The 25,395-nt window shown below is 35.0% G+C and overlaps 1 protein-coding gene across 2 annotated transcripts in view; it reads left to right on the top strand.

Annotated features, from left to right (window-relative positions):
- Nucleotides 1–25,395, top strand: part of MTX2 (metaxin 2) — an 80,175-nt gene that overhangs the window by 52,664 nt on the left and 2,116 nt on the right. For both annotated transcript variants that reach the window (XM_040228222.1, XM_040228223.1), the window contains exons 4-9: nucleotides 12,092–12,164; nucleotides 14,903–14,979; nucleotides 16,520–16,612; nucleotides 17,104–17,142; nucleotides 17,501–17,626; nucleotides 18,688–18,764. In XM_040228222.1, the coding sequence (XP_040084156.1) occupies nucleotides 12,092–12,164; nucleotides 14,903–14,979; nucleotides 16,520–16,612; nucleotides 17,104–17,142; nucleotides 17,501–17,626; nucleotides 18,688–18,764 (485 nt within the window). The remainder of the gene's footprint in view (nucleotides 1–12,091; nucleotides 12,165–14,902; nucleotides 14,980–16,519; nucleotides 16,613–17,103; nucleotides 17,143–17,500; nucleotides 17,627–18,687; nucleotides 18,765–25,395) is intronic.

Genomic DNA, 25,395 nt, shown 5'->3' on the forward strand with positions numbered 1-25,395 from the left:
GTCCGTCTAGTCAAAGCTGTGGTTTTTCCATGTATGTGATGGATGTGAGAGTTGGACTGTGAAGAAAGCTGAGTGCCGAAGAATTGATGCATTTGAACCGTGGTGTTGGAGAAGACTGTTGAGAGTCCCTTGGACTGCAAGGAGATCCAACCAGTCCATTCTAAAGGAAATCGGTCCTGGGTGTTCATTGGAAGGACTGATACTAAAGCTGAAACTCCAGTACTTTGGCCACCTCATGCGAAGAGTTGACTCATTGACAAAGACCCTGATGCTGGGAGGGATTGGGGGCAGGAGGAGAAGGGGACAACCGAGATGAGATGGCTGGATGGCATCACCGACTCGATGGACGTGAGTTTGAGTAAACTCTGGGAGTTGGTGATGGACAGGGAGGCCTGGCATGCTGTGACTCATGGGGTCACAAAGACTCGGATACAACTGAGCGACTGAACTGAACTGATGCTACTTGAGTAGCATAATCACACATAGTGCTGTTAATATCATTTGAGCAGTTAGAAACCCACATACCATGGATCCCCAATCAACAGTGGTGTAATTGACCATAAACATTAATTTCCCTGATTTAGCTTGACATTTATCTCAATAAACAGGAGTATATTTAAAGCTTTCATAAGTAAACCTCTTACATTTTAACTTTTGTCCTTTTCCTAGAGTTTTGGTAGTATTGACATGGTTTTTATAAAAGGACAGGGCAGTAAACAGTCCAAGCAATGGGTGGACATTCCTTTTTGGAGGCAGGACGAAAGCCCATGTTTGTCGATTAAATTAATACATAATTTTGTTGGGCCCATACATAAAGGAAGGATTTCATAGCCTAGCGAAATGTTAGTCTTCTTTCTTCCTCAAAATGAGAGGGCCCCTCCAAGCTCCAAGGAGGGGGCATATATATTGAGTCATTAGTGGATATGATTGGTCTTATATCTGTCCATTCTATAACCTACAATAAAAGGGGGTAGGGGTGAGGTATATAAGCCCAATAAGTTTGATCAGTCAAGTCAGTCTGAGTGGGGAAAGCAAAAGCAAGCAAAGCAAGCATAGCGAAAAAATATTTTCAGGATTCTGAGGCATTCCCTGTTGAGAAATCAGATTTTCAGCTTGATTAGTAAGGGTTTTTATCTGTCCCCAAGTAGGGAGATCATAAGGTCTATGACGTCGAGTGCAGCGTTTTTTGGAAATTCTTAAAGCCGCCATGGCTTGTATTGGAATTTCTTCCTCTTGGGGTTTTTGTTGTTTCATCTCTAGTTTGAATGCTGGGGGCCCCCTTAGGTTGAATCTTCTGAAGAGGAAGGCATGTGAGTTCGTTGGATCCATCTAGAGAAATATAAGCATACCCTTTTCCCTGTAAGATTAGTTTCCTTGATTTCCATTGATTAGTTAACCTGTCTTGATACCAAATGGGCAAAGGAAGGGAGGTATCCTTCAATGTCTCCAAATGTTTTTCTGCTTTTGTCAAAATATCTTCCGGTAAGTTTAAAAAATTTAAAACAAATGAAGCTATATTGACAATAGTTACAGGCTTAAAGAATATACTGCATTGGAATCTAGTACAGTCTGCTCTGGATAAGGAAGATAAACGTGTTCCTGTGTATTCTCCCTTATTTAAGTTTTTATTTGTAGTTTCAGTGTGTAATGTGTTTGTTTAATTATGTCTTGTGTTTGTGGATTGTAAGGAATGTCTTTAATCTGTTTAATAGAGAATGAATGTAAAAATTGTTTGAAGTGCTTAGAAATATAGGCAGGGCCATTGTCTATTTTTATAGAATTAGGTGTTCTCATTATTGCAAAGTGAGCTAACAGGTGGGTTATAACATACTGTGTAGTTTTACCTTGGAGAGGTGTGGCCCATATAAAAGAAGAATTTGTATTGATAGAGACATGTAAGAAGGAAGAGGAAGAAAGTTCAGGGCAGTGAGTTACATCGATTTGCCATAAAATTCTCTTTCATTTGTCATAAACCTTTTTTATATTTTTGTATTCATCATTCACTTTCATGCATTGGAGAAGGAAATGGCAACCCACGCCAGTGTTCTTGGCTGGAGAATCCCAGGGACGGGGGAGCCTGGTGGGCTGCCGTCTATGGGGTTGTACAGAGTCGGACACAACTGAAGCGACTTAGCATAGCATTCATCATTTTATTTGCTATTTCTTATGTCTTTTTATTAAAAGCATATATCTTACTTTTCTTTAGCAACTATGAAGTGTCTTGTATATTAGCATTTTATAGATTGGTGAATATATTTATTATATTATATTATGTATTATATATATTTATATATATATTTATTAATAGTCTAATATCTCTTCAGTTTTTCTGTAAGAAAAACTTTTTGTAAGAGGAAGTTAGTATTCAGTAATTAATGTTTTAAAATCTTAGTTTATTTGGAAACAACCTAGCTATTTAATAAACTTTTATCATTTAGTTTAGTACAATTCTAGAAATTTAAGTTACCCTGATCCTAAGAGATTATTTTAGATAGACATTTTAAAAAATATAATTATTTTTAATAGAGTATATCTAAAACTTTTCATCTCATTTATATATTTATATATATATATATTAAATGAGTTACTTTTTTGTTGACAAACTTAGTTTACCTTAAATCTGAGCCTTTGACTGTGTGGATCACAATAAACTGTGGAAAATTATGAAAGAGATGGGAATACCAGACCACCTGACCTGCCTCTTGAGAAACCTGTATGCAGGTCAGGAAGCAACAGTTAGAACTAGACATGGAACGACAGACTGGTTCCAAATAGGAAAAGGAGTACGTCAAGGCTGTATATTGTCAATTTAACTTCTATGCAGAGCACGTTATGAGAAACGCTGGGCTGGAAGAAGCACAAGCTGGAATCAAGATTGCCGGGAGAAATATCAGTAACCTCAGATATGCAGATGACACCACCCTTATGGCAGAAAGTGAAGAGGAACTAAAAAGCCTCTTGATGAAAGTGAAAGAGGAGAGTGAAAAAGTTGGCTTAAAGCTCAACATTCAGAAAACGAAGATCATGGCATCTGGTCTCATCACTTCATGGGAAATAGATGGGGAAACAGTGGAAACAGTGTCAGACTTTATCTTTTTGGGCTCCAAAATCACTCAGATGGTGACTGCAGCCATGAAATTAAAAGATGCTTAGTCCTTGGAAGGAAAGTTATGACCAACCTAGACAGCATATTGAAAAGCAGAGACATTATTTTGCCAACAAAGGTCCGTCTAGTCAAGGCTATGGTTTTTCCAGTGGTCATGTGTGGATGTGAGAGTTGGACTGTGAAGAAAGCTGAGTGCCGAAGAATGATGCTTTTCAACCGTGGTGTTGGAGAAGACTCTTGAGAGTCCCTTGGACTGCAAGGAGATCCAACCAGTCCATTCTAAAGGAGATCAGCCCTGAGTGTTCCTTGGAAGGAATGATATTAAAACTAAAACTCCAGTACTTGGGCCACCTCATGTGAAGAGTTGACTCATTGACAAAGACTCTGATGCTGGGAGGGATTGGGGGCAGGAGAAGAAGGGGACGACCGAGGAAGAGATAGCTGGATGGCATCACCGACTCGGTGGACGTGAGTTTGAGTGAACTCCAGGAGTTGGTGATGAACAGGGAGGCCTGGTGTGCTGCGATTCATGGGGTCGCAAAGAGTCGGACACTACTGAGCAACTGAACTGAACTGAACTGAGGCACAATAAAAGTATTATATAATGTTGATGATTTAAGACATGAGTTAATTAGCAAACAATTATATTTAAATTATATTTAAATAAACATTATGTTTAGTATTGGATATTTTTCAGTGCATGTGAACTTGTATTTATCAATAGAGCTCATTAACTTCATATTATCCAAAAGCAAAGACATACATTGAGACATAGATCATTTTAGATAGACAGATATAGGTTTCTGCTTGAAATTTAAAATATCTTTTATATATATATCTATATATATATATATATTTTTTCTGAGTTCCACCAATTTGTGTATGGCTGGAGTCCCAGATAGAGTGGGCTGTGTATCCCAAGCACATGATAAGAGTTAACTTTAGGTTTTTTTCTTAGGCCTGTTTTTGTTTCCCAGGCAGAATTGGGAGCTCCAAAAAAGTATTTTAACAAGTTAACCTTTTCCTAACTGCACGTGTAAGAAGATCTCGTTTTGCAATTTCAAAAAAGATTTTATTTTAATCAGTTTTCTCTGGAGTCTAAAGAATATCATGGCCATTCAGTGTCAAAAATATCATTTCTCCTTTTTGTAGTTACAGTATATTATTAATGATATATGCATGAGGGAATTGCTGTCACATTGGATGTAAAGCCTTGGCTACAAAATTTTGACAAGTAGTAGGACTGTTAAGCATACCTTGAGTAACACAGTCTATTGAAATCTTTTATGAGGCCTGATATGATTAGAATAAGGGAGAGAGAAAGTGAATCTCTCTCGGTGTAAAGGGTATAAAGGTATATTAAAAAAAGCAATCTTGTAAATCATTAATAATAATGTACCAATTTTGAGGAATAGTAGTAGGTGATGGGATCCCTGGTTGTAATGCACCCATAGGTTTCATAGATGGATTAACTTTTCTAAGGTCTGTTAAGAGATGCCATTTGTTAGATTTCTTTTTTATAACAAAAATAGGAGAGTTCCAAGGAGAGCAAGATTCCTCAATATGTTTTAATTCTAATTGTGTCTATAAGTTCTTCAGTAGCCTATAATTTTTCTTTCGTAAGCCTATAAATTTTCTGTCCAAATAGACTCGTCATTCTTCCAAGTTATTTTAATAATTGCTTTGTTTGTTAAATGAGCAGTGGCCCTTAGGAAAAATGTGAAATGTATATCTGAGTTTTCTATTGCATAAGTAAGTCCCTTCCTATTAGATTAAGGGGTGCATCTATCACATAAGGTCTTAATGTTGCAGGCTGGCCTTTTGGTCCTTCACATGGGTAGATTTGAACATTTTGATCAATTTCTTGTACTTTGAGAAATTCCTGCAATTTGGCAAGAGATTTTTTTTGTATAGGCCAGGATTTGGGCCATAGTGTTTGGAAATAATAGTAATATTAATATTAGATCCAGTGTCGAGGAGACCAGCAAATCTTTTACCATTAATTTTGATATTTGTATTTGATCGGGCATATTCAGATACCAATGATGTCCATAAGAATTGTTTTTGGTCTGTACTGCTGAATCTGCCTGTCCATACATTACTAGAGGAGTTAATAAGAAGTAAAAGAAGTAATTGAGCAAATTTGCCCTCCTTTTTGAATTGTCATAGAATCTGAGATGACATCATAATTTGAATCTCTCCTTTACAATTTGAATCAATTATTCCAGGGTGACCAGTAATTCCTTTAGAAGTCAAACTAGATTGGCCAAGTAAAAGACCGAAGGTTTGTGGGGGCAGGGGTCCAAAAAGTCCAGTTGGTATTTTAGAAGGGACTGCTTGAGGGTAAAGGAAAAAATCATTTAGGGCTGGTATATTGACAGCAGCACTGCTGGATGTTGAGGGTTTGAGGGAAAAGATAGAATTTGCCCCTGGTTTTTGTTGAAGCAGACCTAGGGGCCCCGCTGCTTGGAGTTTCCTGGAATAGGTTTTCTTTCAATATCAAATTTAGATTTACAGTCTTTGGCCCAATGCGTTCCTCTATGGCAGCGAGGGCAGATTTTTGTAGGGTTTTTTATTAGCCTTCTTAGGGCAGTCCCTTTTTGAATAGTTTTTATCTGTCCCTGTTCGGGCGCCACTTCTTGGGGTCCTTTAATGGATCGGAACCTGTTGGTCTGGAGTCAACAATAAGAAAGTGAAAGAGCGGGAGGGAGAGAGGGGGAGAGAGAGAGAGAGAGAGAAAGAAAGAAAGAAAGAAAGAAAGAAAAAAGACACGGGGACCCCAGCTCTGATGGAGCAAAGGTGCTTTAATGACGTTTCCGTGAGTATATATAGGCTGTTGTACAAGAAATTTCTTTCGACAGTGATAAGGATGAGAAACCGTTACCAAGGGAACAAGGGATTAATAATGGTTACAAGGTCAGGAGACAATCCATATCTCAAGAAAGAGGATCGAGACTCAGCAGCTTTGTCATAAGGAGAATGTTTACTGATGGAGATTCAAGCCTGTCTCATCCTATGACCTCAGTCCTGGGAGCGGCTTGCTGTTCCTCTTGCTGTTTTGGCAACAGAAACTGATAAGGAACAGAGGATTTATGAGAAACATCGTGTAGGAATCCTCCTGTTAAACATTCTCTGACATGTTCCTATTTCATCTTTTAATTTAAATTTATGTATTGAATTTCACTGTGAAATTTAATTTCCCTTTTACAACTCTCTCTCATCTTCCCAATAGTTCTCTAACTTTGGGGTTAAATTAATATTCAGTGTTTATATTATAATTAGAATGTAAATATTGATCCTAGCTGAGTGGCTTGGTGTACAACGGACATATTCTTTCTATATGATTTTTTTTTTCTTTGAGTAAATAATTGCTTTATCTAATTCATTTGGGTAATTTTCTCTTTTATACTCTGAACTATAAAACTTTCCCTCACAGTAGTCAAACACATCATGTCATTTATTTATTTCTTGGAAATATTACCTTTGTACTTTAAATGGAATGGTTCCTTTCTTGGTAGGCTTTCAGAAATGTAATCCTATGACTGCTGTTCATTATCATTCAGGGAATTCTCTTTTCCTTTTTTTAAATGTTGGATCCCCTAATTTTCTGCATTCTGTGCTTGTTTTTTCTTGGTTTATTATTTTTATTTTGGCTTTTTAATGACCTTGCTTGTATTGTGTTGTTCTTATTCTATCCACACTCAATTGATACCTTAGCCATGTGGAGAATTTTAGGTTGGCAAGATTTTCCTTTAGAATTTGGAAGGCGTTTTGTCATCTTCTAACATTTGGAATTGCTATTAAGATATTCATTGTCATCTCAGTCCCTTGTATGCTTTGGTTTTTTTCTTTTTCCCCCCTTTTCTTTGTTTCCTTTTTTCTTTTTCCTTTTTTTCTTCTTTCTTCCTTCCCTCCCTCCTTTCCTTTCTACCTATATGCCTTAAGTAGATTCCTTAATCTCTCTGTACTTCTGTTTTCTTATCTTAAAATAGGGATTTTTTTTTTTTTAATCCACCCCATAGAGTAGAGCTTTTACATAAGTACCTGGGACATAGTAAGTGCTCAATAAATATTAACCATTATAAATTTTCTTTGAAGTTGCTCTCTGCTTTCTGCCTTTTCTGTTTCCTCTCCCCTCCTTTTTTTGTAGTTTGTTTTGGCTCTGTATGTTTGAGGCTATTCTCAAATATCTCTTGATCTCTGCTAACAATTTATATTTAAGACTGAGGCACTAAAAAGGCTGATAGGGGATTTTTGACATGTGGGCTTCACTATAGACTGATTGCACAGTTTGCTACTATTTTTTTGGCCATTACCTTAAATGGCCACCTACCCATCAGTATTGGCAGGCGTTTTCTATGGAGAGAGAGTCTGTAAGGACTAAATTTGGCTGCCAGTGTTTGGGAGCTTAGAGAGAGAGTGACGCTTCAGCGTACATACTTTCCCTTCCCTTTCTTTTCACTGTTGCTCTCCATCAGGGCCATCAGGTTTGGTTCTTCCGGAGGATGAACCTGTGAATTTTGCCAGGTTGGGGATGGGCCGGTTGTCTGATGACTTTCATGCAGGTCTCCTGTTTTTACTGCTTTATCTCGCCTCTGCCTGCTGTGGTACTTGGTCTCCAGTTTTGGAGTCTTCTAGTTTCTGTGATGCAGATGGATTGTTTTTCTCCTCTTTGTGCTTAGGTTTCAGCTTCCCCTGCCCTGCGAAGTCTGCTTTTCTTCTTACAAAAACGGGCTGACACCTCTGGTCTGCTTAGGTCTCCTCTTCCATTCTTTGTGTTTTTCTGAGTTTATATGCTTTCTGTTTCTTCACTGTTATTTCATTGGATTTTTTTGAAAGGTTGCAGAGATAAATATAGAAGTTCAATCCTTCATATTTAACTGGTTGTCGATGAGCTAGTGTTACTTTTTCCTTTGAGTTTTTTTCAGAAATAAAAAAAATATATACCAACACTCTACCCCTTCAATGAATTTTTTTGTGTGCTATGAATTTAATTAATTCATTCAATATGTTGAAACTCCATCAAGTTTATTAAATTTCAGGGTCTCAGCAGTTAGGTGCTGGGTATTATGTTCTGTGTGTGTGTGTTAAAAAATTCCTACCATGTCACGTGTTTAGACACTCAGTAATATATTCAAAGAATTAATACATTTAATAGCTGTGGTTTTATTTAATTTATTAATTCTAAAGTCTTAGTTTTCACTTTTTAATAAACTTACCTGACCATTTTGTCAATACGGATTGCTCAGCAAATGAGTAAACCCTGTACTAGGTCTTTCTGAAATTGAAAATATTATGGTATTTAATGTGTCACTGTCATCAAAAGGTGATTGATCACTTGCAGGATTTGTGGACACTGTAATACTATGCAGGCTGTTTTTATAATATTTAGCCTAATCTCTTTCAGATGATGTCAGCCTCTTTTGCTTAGATGTCTTTTATGCACTGATTGCCATTGCAGTAGACCCATGCTGTCCAATAGAACTTTCTGTGATGATGGAAATGTTCTGTTATTTATACTGTTCAATAAATGTGATAGCCACTAGCCACATGTGGCTGTTGAGTACATGAAATGGCTAGTACAATTGAGGAGCTGAAATAGACTTTTCAACTTTTGTCAATTTAAATTTATGTTAAATAGCCACAGGTGGCTAGTGGCTTCCATATTAGACAGCACAGTTATAAGTCATTGTTCTTATAGGATGTGCTAACTTTTTGATTTAAGTTATTTTATGTTATCAGTCACTTGAATTAGTTTGGAATAATGTATCCAACAGAGGAATAGGAGTTGACTGAGTTATCCTGACTTTCTTTATTATTATTGGAACTACATTTTTCTTTGGATTTACATAAGAATAAAAATATCCAGATTGCTATTTCAGAATTGAAAATAAAATGTGTTTTAGGTTGGTGTATCATGCTTGTTTTATTTGGAGTATTTGAGGTGCAGATAAGAGATTGAAAATGCAAGTGAAAGGTGAAAGTACTGTTTTGAAACCTCAGAGATTTTTCTCCTAGCCTACAAGAGAAAGGGGAAATCAAAGTCTGGTTTGGATTTAGAGTTTCTATATTCTTAAAGACAACCATGGTAATGTTTTGTTTTGCATTTTTAATGTTTGGATGAAAATACTGTGTTTGAGACCTCAGATGTCTTTATGATTAATTCAGATTAATTCAGAAAATTTCTTCTGAATCAGGGATGAAGAATAATTGCAGTGAATGCTATAACATTAATCTTTGGCTAAGTAGAATTGTGGCATCAGTTGAGGTCTGTGGTAAGTTGAATATTGTTAAATTGGTCAAAATTAAGTCAGTTTTTTTTTAGTAAAGAAGTAAAAATTTTATAAGGCTGAAAACATGGCTTTCATTGTAGAGCATTAAAATTTTGCTTAACCTTTTTTAGTGAAACAGAGCTTTTTGGAATAATGATTAGTATAGTTACCAGTATAATACATGGAGGTTAGCAAAATATATTGTGTTTGCTATTTTATATAGTATTATGACTGTGGCTTGTGGCTCAGCTGGTAAAGAATCTGCCTGCAGTGTGGGAGACCTGGGTTCGATACCTGGGTTGAGGAGATCCCTTGGAGAAGGGAAAGGCTACCCACTCCAGTATTCTGGCCTGGAGAACTCCGTGAGCTGTATAGTCCATGGAGTTGCAAGGAGTCGGACATGACTGAGCAAGTCTCAGTTTCATGACTTAAGTAACAACTGAATATTTATTATGATCTTCAAGAAGATACTTCAAGCGGTTCTTTCCAATTCCTTTTGTTCTTCTGAAGCCTAAAACCCCTCTGCTTCCTTCATTCTCAGATAGTTTCTCCTCCCATTTCACAGAATGTGGCACTCCCTCATTTTTCCATCCTCACTTATCAGCTTATAGTCATCATCACTGATTCTGACCACCCCTTGCAAGTACACTGAAAAAGTGTCCTGTTTCCTGGGGGGGGGGGAAAGATGCTTCCACCTATGCTCTTAATTCATTACTTTTTATCTTCTGTTACTTGTATATCAGTTATTACCTGGTTCTTGTCATTTCAGCCTATTTACACTGTTTTTTCCTGCTATATATGGTTTAATGAGCTCAACTTTTTTCTTATCATTGGGTACAGATACATATGCAATGAAGAGAGTTGATCCTTCTTAATTCCTTTCTCCCTTTTCTTCTCAGTCTTCTCTAAAGATCTCTTTATACTTATTTTAATTCTTTTCTTAGCAGTCTGTGTTTTAACAAGCCTTCCGCATGATTCTGATACACACTGAAGCTTGAGAACCACTGCCTGCAGTCCATACTTGTGGATTAACCAAGAAACTCACTATTGTTGTTATAAATTGGGAGCGTAGGTTATAGTTTTTAGAGGACTGTTAATGTATACTTACACAGACATAGAGAGTCTATGGTTGGATGAGTTGTTCTTTAAACCTGGAAACAGTTATTGTTGGTCAATTAGGTAGGATTAGGTTTGGCTGTTAGTTTTGGAAAACCCAAAATAGCAATGGCTTAAAAAAGAGGATTCTTTCTTTCTTTCTCTTTCTCTCTCTCTTTTTTAATACAACTAATCCAGGTTTGGTGACTGCATGATTTTCAAAGACTTAAGCTTCTTTACTCTAATTGTTGCTTTGCCACCTTCAACACTCAGCTTTGGCTACTGTAGCTATATAATCAGCCTTTTCACATTCTAGTCAGCGTGGAGGAAAAAGAGGAGCGGTCATATCTCTTCTTTTTAAAGACACTTCACAAGCAGTTGCCCAAACTTTAAGTCCCATGAGCCAGAATTTAGACACTGGTCACACCCAGTTGTAAGGAAGCTTTGGAAATAAAGTTGTTATTTCACACAGCCTTGTGTGAAAATATAATTAATGACTTAAAAAATTGTATAGCATTATGTGGTTTGCATTTACCGTAAATGATTTACCCGTTCCCTATTGTTAGACAGTTAAGTTGCTTATAAAGTTTTTGTGGCTATTTTTGTTGTTCAGTTGCTCCGTCACGTCTCCTGCTCCTTGCGACCCCATGGACTGCAGCACGCCAGGCTTCCCTGTCCTTCACTGTCTCCTGGAGTTTGCTCAGACTCATGTCCACTGAGTCGATGTCAGTTTCAGCATCAGTCCTTGCAATGAGTATTCAGGCTTGATTGCCCTTAGGATTGACTGGTTTGATCTCCTTGCAGTCTAAGGGACTCTCAAGAGTCTTCTCCACAACCACAGTTCAAAGGCATCAATTCTTTGGTGCTCAGCCTTCTTTATGATCCAGCTCTCACATCCGTACATGACTACTGGAAAAATCATAGCTTTGACTTTATGGACCTTTGTCTGCAAAGTGATGTCTCTGCTTTTTAATACACTGTCTGGGTTTGTCATAACTTTTCTTCCAAGGAGCAAGCACCTTTTACATTCATGGCGGCAGTCACTATCCACAGTGATTTTGAAGCCCAAGAAAATAAAGTCCCTTGTAAAATTTTTGTTGCTATAAACAAAGTAAAAATAAACAATTCTCTGTCTTTAAAAAGTGAATTAGTGAGCATAAAAGCTGCATGTTAGGATATTGAGTATTGTTGGAGAGAAATTTGAAGTAGTAAAAACAGTTTGAGAGTTTCCGCCTAAGACGAAGATAAGAATCCTAAGAGAGTAGTGGAATTAAGTAATAACTTATAAAGTTTGGACTTTTAGTTATCTGTTGTAGAAAATTAAAGAAATACACAGTATTGCTGACTTAACTAATGCAGTAAAATGTGGATAACTTACATTTGAGTATATAAATGCTTTAAGCTTCATACGTTTACTTGAGTCTGAGTCATATGTATTGATCCGTTAGTATTGAAATGACATTTTATTTTTGTTTTAGAGTACAAATCTTTCACTTTAAATTGATTTATTCTTTTCCTTTTCCTGAGCTTTACTTAAGTTTAGAAAAGAAATAAAATGTTGTGTTCTAATATGCATATACTTTCATTAGACTTACTATAGATTTCTTTTGATTGACAGGCCTTTTTGCAAATGTGTAATCTGCCTATCAAAGTGGTCTGCAGGGCAAATGCAGAATATATGTCTCCATCTGGTAAGTGGTTTTTTTTTTCCCTCCTCTGTTAATACTCTGCATTGATAGAATTGCAGTGATAGTCCAGTTTGTACCTAGATTTTTAAAAAATGCCTACATTATACTGTAGTCTGTTAATCGTATAATAGCATTGTGGCTAAGAGAAACAATATACATATTTCAATTAGAAATACTTTATTGCTGAAAAAAATGCTAACCATTGTCTGAGCCTTCCATGAGTCAAAACCTTTTTGCTGGTGGAGGATCTTTCCTCCATGTTGATGGCTGCTAACTGATCAGGGTGGTGGTTGCTAAAGGCTGGGGTGGCTGTGTCGGTTTCTTAAAGTAAGATAACACTGAAGTTTCCCTAATTGATTGACTCTTCCTTTCACAAATGATTTCTCTGTAGCATGTAGTGCTATTTGATAGCATTTTACCCCACAGTAGAGCTTCTTTCAGAACTGGAGTCAGTCTTCTCAAATCCTGGTGTTCTTTTATAAACTAAGTTTATGTAATATTCTCACTCCTTTATTGTCATTTCAACAGTCTTCACAACATCTTCACTAAGAGTACATTCCATTTCAAGAAACCACTTTCTTTGTTCATCTATAAGCAGCAACTCTTCATCCTTTAAAGTTTTATAACAGAATAATAATAAAAATGTTATTGTAAAAATGAATTATTGTGAAAATTACTAAAATATGATACAGAGACATAAAGTAAGCAAATGCTGTTGGAAAAATGGCACCAATATACTTAGTCAATGCAGGGTTGCCGCAAACCTTCAGTTTGTAAAAACGCTCAATATTTGCAAAGCACAATAAAGCAAAGTGCAGTAAGATGAGGTATATATAAACTCTTTGTTCCAAGAACTCCAAACTGGATATTGGAAATGAGAAATACACTTTGCTCTCAAAATGTACCACCCCAAAATACTCTTCAGTCTGGACATTGATTCACAAATAGTTTTCATTCTGTAATCATATTATCTCAGAGGACCTGCACTATTTCTAGCAGTATAGTAGTTGTAAAGATTTTATCCCAAGTTAAAGAAAGAGTGTGATCTAATGCTTGTGCAGATAAGATTTTTTTTTCTCTTTTGCAAGATTTATAAAGCAGTAGAAAAAAAAGAATGCAGAATTCAGTGTTTTTATATTGGTAAATGGAAATGTCTTCTAAATTCATTTGCTGAGTTGTATTCCAAAAGGCCTGCATTTCCTTTGTAATGTTATCCTATGGATGCAGATGAAGCTTTTGTTGGTGCAGTGCACCTCATCCATTACCCTCAGTCTGTCTGAGCTGCAGAGGAGTGAATCTATTGAAAAGGACCATGAAGAAGCCTGCTGTTAGTGCGAACTCTGTTTGAACTAGGTCTGACAGAGTTTCATCCTCTAGCATTTTAAGTAGACTTTATTACTATTTGGAGATTGTCATCTCTGATAATTTCACCAGTTATTAGTATTTATAAAATGAAAATATTACTTTTTAATGTGATACTTACTTAGAGATGCCAATTTTTCTTTAAGTTAAATTAATTAATTAATTTTAGTTGGAGGCTAATTACTTTACAATATTTTGGTGGTTTTTGCCATACATTGACATAAATCAGCCATGGGTGTACATGTATTCCCCATCCTGACCCTCCCTCCCACCTCCCTCCCCATCCCATCCCTCTGGGTCATCCCAGTGCACCAGCCCCGAGCACCCTGTCTCAAGCATCGAACCTGGACTGGCGATCTATTTCACATATGATAATATATGTGTTTCAGTGCTCTTCTCTCAAATCATCCCACCCTCGCCTTCTCCCACAGAGTCCAAAAGACTGTTCTTTACATCTGTGTCTCTTTTGCTGTCTCACATATATGGTCATTGTTACCATCTTTCTAAATTCCATATATATGTGTTAGTATACTGTATTGGTGTTTTTCTTTCTGGCTTATTTCACTCTGTATAATAGGCTCCAGTTTCATCCACCTCATTAGAACTGATTCAAATGCATTCTTTTTAATAGCTGAATAATATTCCGTTGTGTATATGTACCACAGCTTTCTTATCCATTCGTCTGCCAGTGGACATCTAGGTTGCTTCCATGTCCTGGCTATTGTAAACAGTGGAGAAGCCAGTTTTTATAAGCATACTATTTATTCTTTTTTTCCCCACATGTGTTGGGAGCAAACTTTGTATTATAATTCATAAGCTAGTACCTTCAAAGATTGTTATTCACTTAATTCCTGATATTTTTTGAGTCAGATACATTTATTAATGTATCATTATGTGCTAAACAATTGACCTCAATGGTTGTCTGAGATATGAAAGTAGTAGATGTAAGAAAAAAAAAAGTCTTTATAAATATTGTTTAAATATAGGTTGATTTATTGTAATCTGAAGGGAAGGCCTAGTTAAAGTTTTAAAAATCTATCAGTCATGAAACAATGTCCAGGCTTAGTTCATATAATTTGAATAATTAGTATTTACTGCTGTATAGTGATTTGTTAGTGTTAGCTCTAAAAAGGGAGTATTATTATATGCAAGTGAGAGCTCTAGAAATGAATCTTGTCTCTTTCTTTTATTTTAAAATTAGTAATTGATGTTAGAAAATTATTAGAATTGAATATACATGCTTAACTGTAATTCTAAAAAGTCATAATGTTACAAAACTCTGTATTAATAAGATATAACCAAGTGTTGTGTTGATTTCCTTTTTAGCACAAATTTTAATTAACTGGTCATGTTCTCACATTGTTTTTCCCCTTCCACAGGTAAAGTACCTTTTATTCATGTAGGAAATCAAGTAGTATCAGAACTTGGTCCAATAGTCCAATTTGTTAAAGCCAAGGTAATAAAGAAGATATTAAATGGATTTGATCACAGTTACTCTTAAATAGGTCATTCATCATCTTTAGTGTGTCATAGCATTTACATTGATTTTAACCTACTTTTATAAAATGCTGATATAAACTACTGGAGAAATATTCTGAAGAGTTTTTTTTTTTCCTTTTATAATGTAAATCAGTGGCAAAAGAGGACATTTGATCTTTACAAAATGAGAGATAATTTTCTCATTCATGTTTATGAGAATTTTGGTCACAAATGAAAACTATTAGGTTGTTGTAAAATATCAGGTTAACTTTTGAGAAGGGAGTTATAGAATGTTTATGGGTTGAATGTACTCCTTTACCCATTATTCAGTTTAGATTTTAATAGTTATCAAAGAACAACCTCCGTTAACATTTTGGGGGACATCCATCCAGAATTTTTTTTGCATATGTAGAAAAATATAAGTAATACTATTAGTCTTATTTTGAAACTTGCCTTTTAAAATCATCAATATATTTAGAAATTCTTCCATGTTAATGACTGTAGATAATGATAATGTTAATGACTGTCCATCACCAACTCCCGGAGTCTACTCAAACCCATGTCCATTGAGTTGGTGATGCCATCCAACCATATCACCATCTGTTGTCCCCTTTTTCTCCTGCCTTCAATCTTTCCTAGCATCAGGTTCTTTTCCAGTGAGTTAGTTCTTCGCATCAGGTGGCCAAAGGCTTGGAGTTTCAGCTTCAGCATCAGTCCTTCCAATGAATATTCAGGACTGATTTCCTTTAGGATGGACTGGTTGGATCTCCTTGCAGTCCAAGGAACTCTCAAGAGTCTTCTCCAACACCACAGTTCAAAAGCATCTTTTGTATTAGAATTTTTTTACTTAATTCTTTATTGATGGACACATAAGTTGTTGGCAACTTCTTGCTGTTATTGAATGCTAAGATAAATATTCTTTTATATACACCTTTGTACACTTGTTAAATTATCTCCTTAGCATAAATTCCTAAGAGTGATATTACAGTGTTATAGGGTATACATTTTAAAAATTTTACAACAGATCATCAGATTGAACTAAAGTTTATACTATTTTGTAAGTCTACTCATTACTGTAGTGTATTAGAATTTAAAAATTAGTGTCTTTTTCCCTATCCTTTACTAATAACACTTCAAAAAAATCTTTGACCACTTTATAAGTAACACATGTCAATCTTTTGGAATTTATTTTATTACTAAGGTTTAGTGTCTTAAAAAAACACAGTTTACTGAACATCCTTATTTTCTTCTTTGGTGAAATAATAAATTTTATCTCTTGAACGATATATTTTTATAATGACAAGTAAATACTTCTTACTAATATTTTGTAGTCATAGCAAAGTATTATTTTTTCATAATTTTCACATAAAATAATTATGTTTTAGGGGCATTTTGAAAACTAATCCTTTGGACATCTGCAGTAAAACATTGATATTGTATTACTTGGTAGTAAGATAACTGAAAGTTTTTGTATGTTTAATATGATGCTCTTTAAAATTTTTTTAAATTCCCTTTAGGGCCATTCTCTTAGTGATGGGCTGGATGAAGTCCAAAAAGCAGAAATGAAAGCCTACATGGAATTAGTCAACAATATGCTGTTGACTGCAGAGGTATAACAGAAGATAATAGGCTTTGAAAATAAGCTTTTTCTCTCATAAAAGATTATCTTTCTTATGGCTTATTTTAAAGTTACTGAAATAAAGGAAAATAGTCAAGTAAACTCTAGGGCTAGTATGGTTACCCAGATTATTTAATCATTATGTTTGAATAAGTTGCCTGTTTTTTCATTTCTAGTTTTTTCTTTTTGTAAACAGGAGTGATCATTTTATTTTAGTCTTGTGAAGTTTTCTTAAATAATATCCGTAAAATACTCTAATGGCATTTAGAGATATATTTTATGAATAAAAAGTATTTTTTAGGTACCATCATTAAGCTTAATAATTCTGTGTAGAACATTAGCCAAGGGGAAAAAAAAAAAACGTTCACATATGTGACTTCAATGATACTGGTTTATAAAAATTACTCTGGCAAGAAATAACTTACTTTATCCATTTTCTCTTTGATATTCTAAAGTTTTGGTGACTGTTTTTTTTTTTCCTAGCTATATCTTCAGTGGTGTGATGATGCTACTGTAGGAGAGGTGAGTGGTTCTGCAGCATTTATCTTAATTAAAATTTAATGAAAAAACACTTTTGCTCAGAATCATAAGTCCCTGCTCATAAATGAAACATTGTGGTTTGTACCATTAGTGATATAGTTTTTCACTTAACTTTAATTTTGCTTGCACATACATTTTAGGGAAGCCATGTGTTGTTTGATATAACTGGTTGCAAAGTGCATAAAAGTTTATATATTTATAAAGGGAATCATTTAAAATTTTAATTTTAAGATTGCATGCTATGTTTTTGTTTCTCTGAACATATATTTCCTTTAGAAATCTATTTGTGAAAATAGTTTATTTTTAGGATCTCAATTTTAACATAATCTTTTTCCTTTAGATCACTCATGCTAGGTATGGATCTCCCTACCCTTGGCCTCTGAATCATATTTTGGCCTATCAGAAACAGTGGGAAGTCAAACGTAAGATGAAAGCTATTGGATGGGGCAACAAGACTCTGGACCAGGTCAGTTCAGGTTGAAGTTGATAAAACCCTCAACTTTAATGCATGAAGAAAAAGAATTTTTAAAATTCATAGTCCTTTAAAAAAAAATCCCAACATAATAAAAAAAATTAACAAAACATTTGTTCTTATTTTCTCTGACATGAAGTAGTTTATTGTTTTATAAAAATCACACATGCTTATTGTAAGACAAATTGTGTAATACAGAAAACTTCAAAAAAGGAATAAAAATTGCCTTGGCTCCTGCCACCTAGAAATTGCCACTGTTAACTATGTGAAGAACATTCTTCTAGATGTCTCTTAATAACATTTTTATTTTTTTTATTTTTTTTTAATAACATTTTTAAAAAGTGGAATCATATTATACTTGCCACTCTCTAACCTAATTTTTTTTCCATTCAACAATACATTGTGGGCATTTTTTATGCCAGTAAATATAGATCTGCAGCATCAGGGCTTAAAAAAAAAAACAAAACCCTGTTAAATGCAGTGCTTAAAATTCCTACTTTTCTTTGGTCTTACATTACTGAAGTAGAAAAATTATAAAAATATGAGTTTGAGTATCATTAAGCAGGATACCCCTAGTCCACGCAAGCCAACCATTGATTTGTGCCACTGGCCATGAGGAGGATTGGGTAATTGAAAGGAGCAGAGTAAATAAAATGTTTCCACTAGTGGAAAACAATCCAAATGCTACTTATTCATGGTAGATCAGTAGTGTCATCTTTATGAAGCAGATTTTTTAATATATGTGAAATCATTTGATTATATGGATTCAGGAAAACTTTTATAGGGAGTAGAGTATTGAGATAAAAACTTTCTTGATCATAATCCTTATGAGTAACTTAAATGTACTTGCATTTAAAGGAAATTTGTTCTCAAATTTTCATATTTCTTACATAGAAAGTATTACTTAGGCTCTCTATGTGGTCTCTTGTCTGATTTAAATATACTATAAAAGGTTACCTAAATTTATTATAAGCTATGTTACAAATGAAGTTTTAGACACATTGTACTGCTTGCTAATTTAAATGTTTTTCTTTGGGGTCTGTTGCTTGTGTTAGGTCTTAGAAGATGTAGACCAGTGCTGTCAAGCTCTTTCTCAAAGACTGGGAACACAACCATATTTCTTCAATAAACAGTAAGGATTTTATTCTTTTTAGTTAGTTAGTTTCTTTTCTATATTGTTATTTTATCATGTATATAATATCATTTTGTCATAGAGGAATTGTTTTATCCAGAAGTATTTATGAAAACAGTTACATTAAAATTTATTTTTGCATTCATTAAACATTTAATTTCTTGAGTATCAGGCACAGCACTAGCTTCTGGGAGACTAAGATTTCTAAAATGTGGTGCTAGCCATTAAGAATTTTCTCCTGAAGGCAGACTTGTAAACCTGTCATTATAGTATGATATAGAGGTTCTACTAGAAATACCTCAAGGTGCTTTATATGGAACTATGACATCTTAAAATTCTGAGCTTGCAAAGTACTATTAAAACATGAAGTGTAGCCATTGTCTGTATAGGCTAATTCCCTGAGGACTAGAAAAGTGAATAAAACTAAACAGTAAAAAATATTGTTGGATGGACAAGCACTATTAGCAACTTTTCTTTTTAAAATTTAATGAAAATATTTGTAAAGCATAGAAATGATTGTGAAGGATATAGATTCAAAATATGTATGTATATATGTGAATTGAGTATTTCATGTTTCATTAAGATAGAATTTTTTGTAATTTGGAAAATAATATCTAATGTAGGCAAAGAATGAATTTTTCCTTTTTTTTTTTTTTGAAGTTACTATTTTACTATATCAGAATCAATTATCCTGTGATCTAGTTTAAGATGGGTTTAAATAAGCATTTTAACCTCAGTGGTTTGCTTGGAATCAAATCTTTTTTTAGCTTTAATAAAAATCCCTTGACTTTTAGACTGATAATTTTTAAAAAGATTTATTTGCTATTATTTATTATATCTTCATAGGCATTCATCTGTAGCTATATCAAACATCTTTTGGTAGAGATATTAATATTTGTAGCAAAAATGACAATGATGATAGCTTGGAAATATGTAAGTTATATTAATGTATGTGCTATACAATTGATATTCAAATAAAATTGGAGTCTGTTGATCTCTGAAGCAGAAAATGTCATAGAGTTCAAACCATGAAATCCTGGTAGGTGAAGCTTCTATAGCTATATGTTCTTACTTTTAGTGATGTTTGCTATACTGATTCTAGTTGTTTAGTCTCTAATACAAAAAAAATGTATCAAAATGTTTCTGTTGTGTAGTTCCTTTTCTTTCTGATACAGGAATTCATAGGAGCTGAAAAGCTCAAAAAGGGTATATTTAATTAATCCAGCTTGAACATCTGGAAGTTCACAGTTCACATAATGTTGAATCCTGGCTTGGAGAATTTTGAACGTTACTTGCGTGTAATTATTTTTAAACTTGTAATTGAAAATTCAAAGTTTAGAATAGGTGTAAAAATAAGGTTTGTAACTGAGAAACTGTTTAACTGGTATCAAGATGTAGGTTTTTGAAATAATTTTATCTTATATGAGACTTAAACATTTTTGTTTTTGAAGTATAGAATAGGTTTAATTTAATTTTATGCAATTGTTTAATAATATTAAAATTTATTTCCCTGTGAATCCTCTGCTTACCCTCTAAACTTAGAATCAGCTTTTCTTCTAGCTTACTTACTAGACATGTTGAGAGGCTTCATGAAAGAAACTCAGTCCCTCCTGAGAAGAAAGAGGGAGAGGGTTGAGGGAGCTCTTGCGAGAATTTGTTGCTGCTGTTTAGTGCTAGGTTGTATCTGACTCTTGCGACCCTGTGGACTGCAGCCCATCAGGCTCCTCTGGCTCATGGGATTCTCCAGGCAAGAATACTGGACTGGGTTACCATTTCCTTCTCCAGGGGATCTTCCTGACCCAGGGACTGAACCTGCATCTCACGCCTTGCAGACGGATTCTTTACCATGGACCTCCCAGGGAAGCCCTGCAACAAGAATAGTAATTGGGAAAAGGAGACAAAGAAGCTCAGTGGTGGAAAGGAAAAAGGAAAGTGAATTTGAAAACAAATTAGAAATAATACAAAGTAGATACTAATGATTGTTGGCCTTTTTATCCTTCATGATGCATAGTGTTGGTGTGTCCGACTCTTTGGACCCCATGGACTGTAACCCGGCAGGCCCCTTTGTCTATGGCGATTCTCTAGGCAAGAAAACTGGAATGGGTTGCCATGCCCTCCTCCAGGGGATCTTCCCAACCTAGAGATCGAACCCAGGTCTCCTGCATTGCAGGCAGATTCTTGACCATCTGAGCCACCAGGGAAATTCATATTTCTAAAATGAAAGTCAAAATCTGTGCTATCTGTTGTGTACACATAACCTTGCTGATGTGATACTTGTTAAGACACCTATACAAAGACTGAGTCATTTGTTCCCTTTCACCTGGTGAGTGGATTTGAAATAAAAACCTAAATGTTTTCTTAAAGTGATATTTTCATGTTACTTTTTAATAAAAGGAAGAAGTAGAAAAAAAGTAGTTCTTAGAAATGTAATCAGGATAGTAAGTTATACTACTATAAAGCATTTATGAGCTCCTTGCAGGTCTAAGTGTTTTCCACATAAAATCTGTTAGAGGAAGCTCAGTAGATGTTGGTTAAAACTAGATTAAATTGAATGATAAATTGAAAGAGTTAGATTTGAAAAAGAAAAAAATACTGCTGTTAACCATTAAGTAAATGGTAAAATCTGAAAATTATACCTTCATATACAGATTGGAAATGCAAAAATTATACTTGGGAACCTTAAGAAAAATTTCAAGGGGGAGTAGGATTTCATTGAGCTTTTTTAAATTAAGAAATCAAGAAAATTAAGGAGAAATTGCTCAAAAATACCCACAGGCAAAATACCCAAAGGCAAAATATAGCGAAGTTAATGGCAAGAAGCTTGATTTACAAATTTGAGTGATAGTCCTAAAGATCAGTGATTGATATAAAGAAAGGATATGTAAATTATTTCTGTTAGTATGAAGAAATGACAAATTAATAGTATAACAGGAAAGAAAAATAAGGGAATACTCAGACAAAATTAATGTTTTTGGAAAGAAAAATTAGAGAACACTCAGACAAAATTAATCTTTTCGAAACTAGACGATGAAAGGTATCAGAAAGAAAGAAATGTGGAGCCATAACAATTGAAGAAAATGAAAAGGATGAGTGCAAAAATTTTTAATGGGAAAGGTTAGGAAAACATTCATGTTTTATGGTACTGTTTTTATATGCAAATGAAAGACTAGTAGGTAACTGATGGATGTTAGCTGAACCTATTGATAGCAGTTTTATAATATATGTAAATCAAGCTATCATGCTGTAAGCTTTAAACTTAGACAGCGATGTATGTTAATTATTTTTCAATAAAACTGGAAAAAAAAGAATAATGGATAACCAACAGAAAAGTAGAAAGAATGATAATGCAAGATGAGAAGGCAACATTATGAAAGATGTTAAAGGTCTTAGGAGGGGAGTTGCTATTTATATCCAAATTATAATCCACAAACTACTTAGTGGGCAGAAGGGTGGTTTTCTCTCCATATTATATAGAAAAGGTAATTAAAGCTGGAGGTTCATGAAATCTTGGCTTGATTACATGATTCAGTAGAAATACTGGGTCTCTCATAGGAGTTGCAAACATTTTTCTGAGTATATTGCTTTTTTTTTTTTAAGTCAAGTTTGTGGTATAATTTACAAAAAGTAAAATTGGCACTTTTATGTGTATATAGTTTTGTGAGTTATAGCAGTGGTATATAGTTGTATCCCACTACGACAGTGTACTCTTTATTTATTTTTTAACAATATCAATATTTCGATTATACAGTCATTAAAAGGAAAGAGAAATAGAAACAATAGAGAAGAATAACAGCACATACACACTGTACTTTTAAAAAAGAGTATTGTGGGAGTTGATAACTTACATGTCAGAGTCAGCTAATGTAAGCAGTTGCTGAAGGATTGCAGAAAATATGCATTGGAAGTTACGTCTGTGTGTTGATTTAGTGTAGTGTATCCTACTTCCTGTTAGATGTTCTGAAAGTAATTGGTCATGAAGTTGCTGTCTTTAGGAAACATCAGATCCATTTTTATATGCTTGTTACCTGTATATAATTCAGCACCTTTTGAGTTACACAGATTACATTTGCAGCAGATAACATTTTGACCACTTCAGGGGTACTACTAGACCACTCTGGTTTAAACGTACCTTCATACCCAAGCTCATTCAGAGCCTTCATTTATTGATAAAAGATGCCCTGCTACTGGAAGTTGCATCACAGAATATATTCACCTCTTTTAGGCTCTAGTACAAGAAACAGAGGGTAGTTAATCCTAAGTAAAGATTAGAAAAATAAATCCTAAATTGATAAGATACATATTTTAAGAAATAGGTTTAAGGGATCTGTAAGGATTGATGTTCGTATTACTTCTCATAGAGTGCCTCAGCTCTACATTTATCTACCTTCTGCATCTTTGGTTTTTTTCAGGTGTTCATTTGTTATTAATTCTTACTCTGTGATGCTAGGATCATAGTGCTATTAAGTCCCAGGACACTTGTGACTTTTTAAAATTATCCTGTTGACTACCTTCTTAAACATGACCATAAATTGCACATTTGACTTTTATTAATAGTTCATGAATGTGTCAAAAGAGGGAAGGCTTTGGAAGAATGTAAATAACTACTATTGAAAAATTAAATATCCTATACAGCTTAGGATGCTTTCTTTTTTGTTTCATTGTTGTTCAGCATATAACCATTCAGTTCCTTAGATTCCTTGTTAAGAACTGGGGTTATAAAGATATATGCTTTGTTACCTTTAGAGAACTTAGAGTATAAGAGGGAAACATTAAATAAATAGTTATAATGTGGTATGAAAAGTACTTCACCTTTTTATTGATTCATTTAAACGCATACTTATTGAGAACATACTTTGGGCCAGGTGTTGTTCTAGATAATGGGGACACAACAGGAAACAAGTAGACAGTGACCTGGTAGAAGGAGACAGATGATTAAAAATAAATATGAGAAAGTTTTAAGTGCCATAATAGAGAATTAAAATAGTATCACATCACAGTAAGTGACTGTATGCCCACTTTAGTTGGCATGGTCAGGGGAGACTTTCAGATGTGACATTTAAGCTGTATTCTGAAAGACAAGGAGGAGCCAGCAATGTGGAATCAAGGGAAGAATGTTTCAGGTAGCAGGAATAGTTGGGTCAAGTCCCTAAGATTGGCTAGTTTATGTTCAGATGGAAGAAGCAAAGCCATCTATGGTTGTGTGTTGAAAATGGTAGGAGGTACAGCTGAAGAGGTAAGCCAGAGCCAGATCATCTGAGACTTGTATGCTTTGGGTAAGGAGTTTGCATGTTAGTGTAAGTAGAGTGGAAATTCATTGGAATGTTTTATGCTTGGCATGGTATGAGCTGGTGATATTTTTTAAAAAGTAGCAGAGCAGTTAAGTAGAAGCAGGGAGATACAGTAGGAAGGTAGTACAGTGGTCTTTGTGAGATGATGGTGGCTCAGATGAGGAGGTAATAATAGATAAGTGGTGGTATTCAGGACATATTTTGGTGGTTATGTCTCACCTGGCTTTCCAATAGATGTGAGAGGATAAGAGAAGACTCAGGGGAACTCACATTTTTGGCTTGAACAGGTGGTGCATATAGGTGTATATAGACTTATTTTGAGAAGATGAGGAGACAAGCTGATTTGAGATCCTTATTGAACATTCATATGGAGATATTTGAATGTATTATTCTGGACTTCAGGGGAGAGACTCAGACTGGAGATAAATATTTAGGAATTAGTGACATGAAGACATATAAGGCCATGCAACCACAAGAGGTCATTCATGAGTGATGATCAAGGCTACATAGCTAGTAGGTTAGTGGCAGAATTAGAATTTGACAGAACCCCATTGCTGGGAGAAATATCAATAACCTCAGATATGCAGATGACATAACCCTTATGGCAGAAAGCGAAGAAGGACTAAAGAGCTTCTTGATGAAAGTGAGAGTGAAGAAGTTGGCTTAAAACCCAACATTCAGAAAACGAAGATTATGGCATCTGGTCCCATCACTTTATGGTAAATAGATGGGAAACAGTGGAGACAGTGACAGACTTTATGTTTTTGGACTCCAAAATCACTGTAAATGGTGACTGCAGCCATGAAATTAAAAGACGCATGCTCCTTGGAAGAAAAGTTATGACCAACCTAGACAGCATATTAAAAAGCAGGGATGTTACTTTGCCAGCAAAGGTCTGTCTAGTCAAAGCTGTGGTTTTTCCAGTAGTCATGTATGGATGTGAGAGTTGGACTAGAAAGAAAGCTGAGCACTGAAGAATTGATGCTTTTGAACTGTGATGTTGGAGAAGACTCTTGAGAGTCCCTTGGATTACAAGGAGATCCAACCAGTCCATCCTAAAGGAGATTAGTCCTGAATATTCACTGGGAAGACTGATGCTGAAGCTGAAACTCCAATACTTTGGCCACCTGATGTGAAGAATTGACACATTTGAAAAGACCCTGATGCTGGGAAAGATCAAAAAGATCGAAGGTGACGACAGAGGATGAGATGGTTGGTTGGGATCACCAACTCAATGGACATGAGTTTGAGTAAACTCTGGGAGTTGGTGATGGACAGGGAGGGCCGGTGTGCTGCAGTCCGTTGGGTCGCAGAGTTGGACATGACTGTGTGACTGAACTGAA

Source organism: Oryx dammah, unplaced genomic scaffold, assembly GCF_014754425.2.
Source record: "Oryx dammah isolate SB20612 unplaced genomic scaffold, SCBI_Odam_1.1 HiC_scaffold_27, whole genome shotgun sequence".
Taxonomy (NCBI): domain Eukaryota; kingdom Metazoa; phylum Chordata; class Mammalia; order Artiodactyla; family Bovidae; genus Oryx; species Oryx dammah.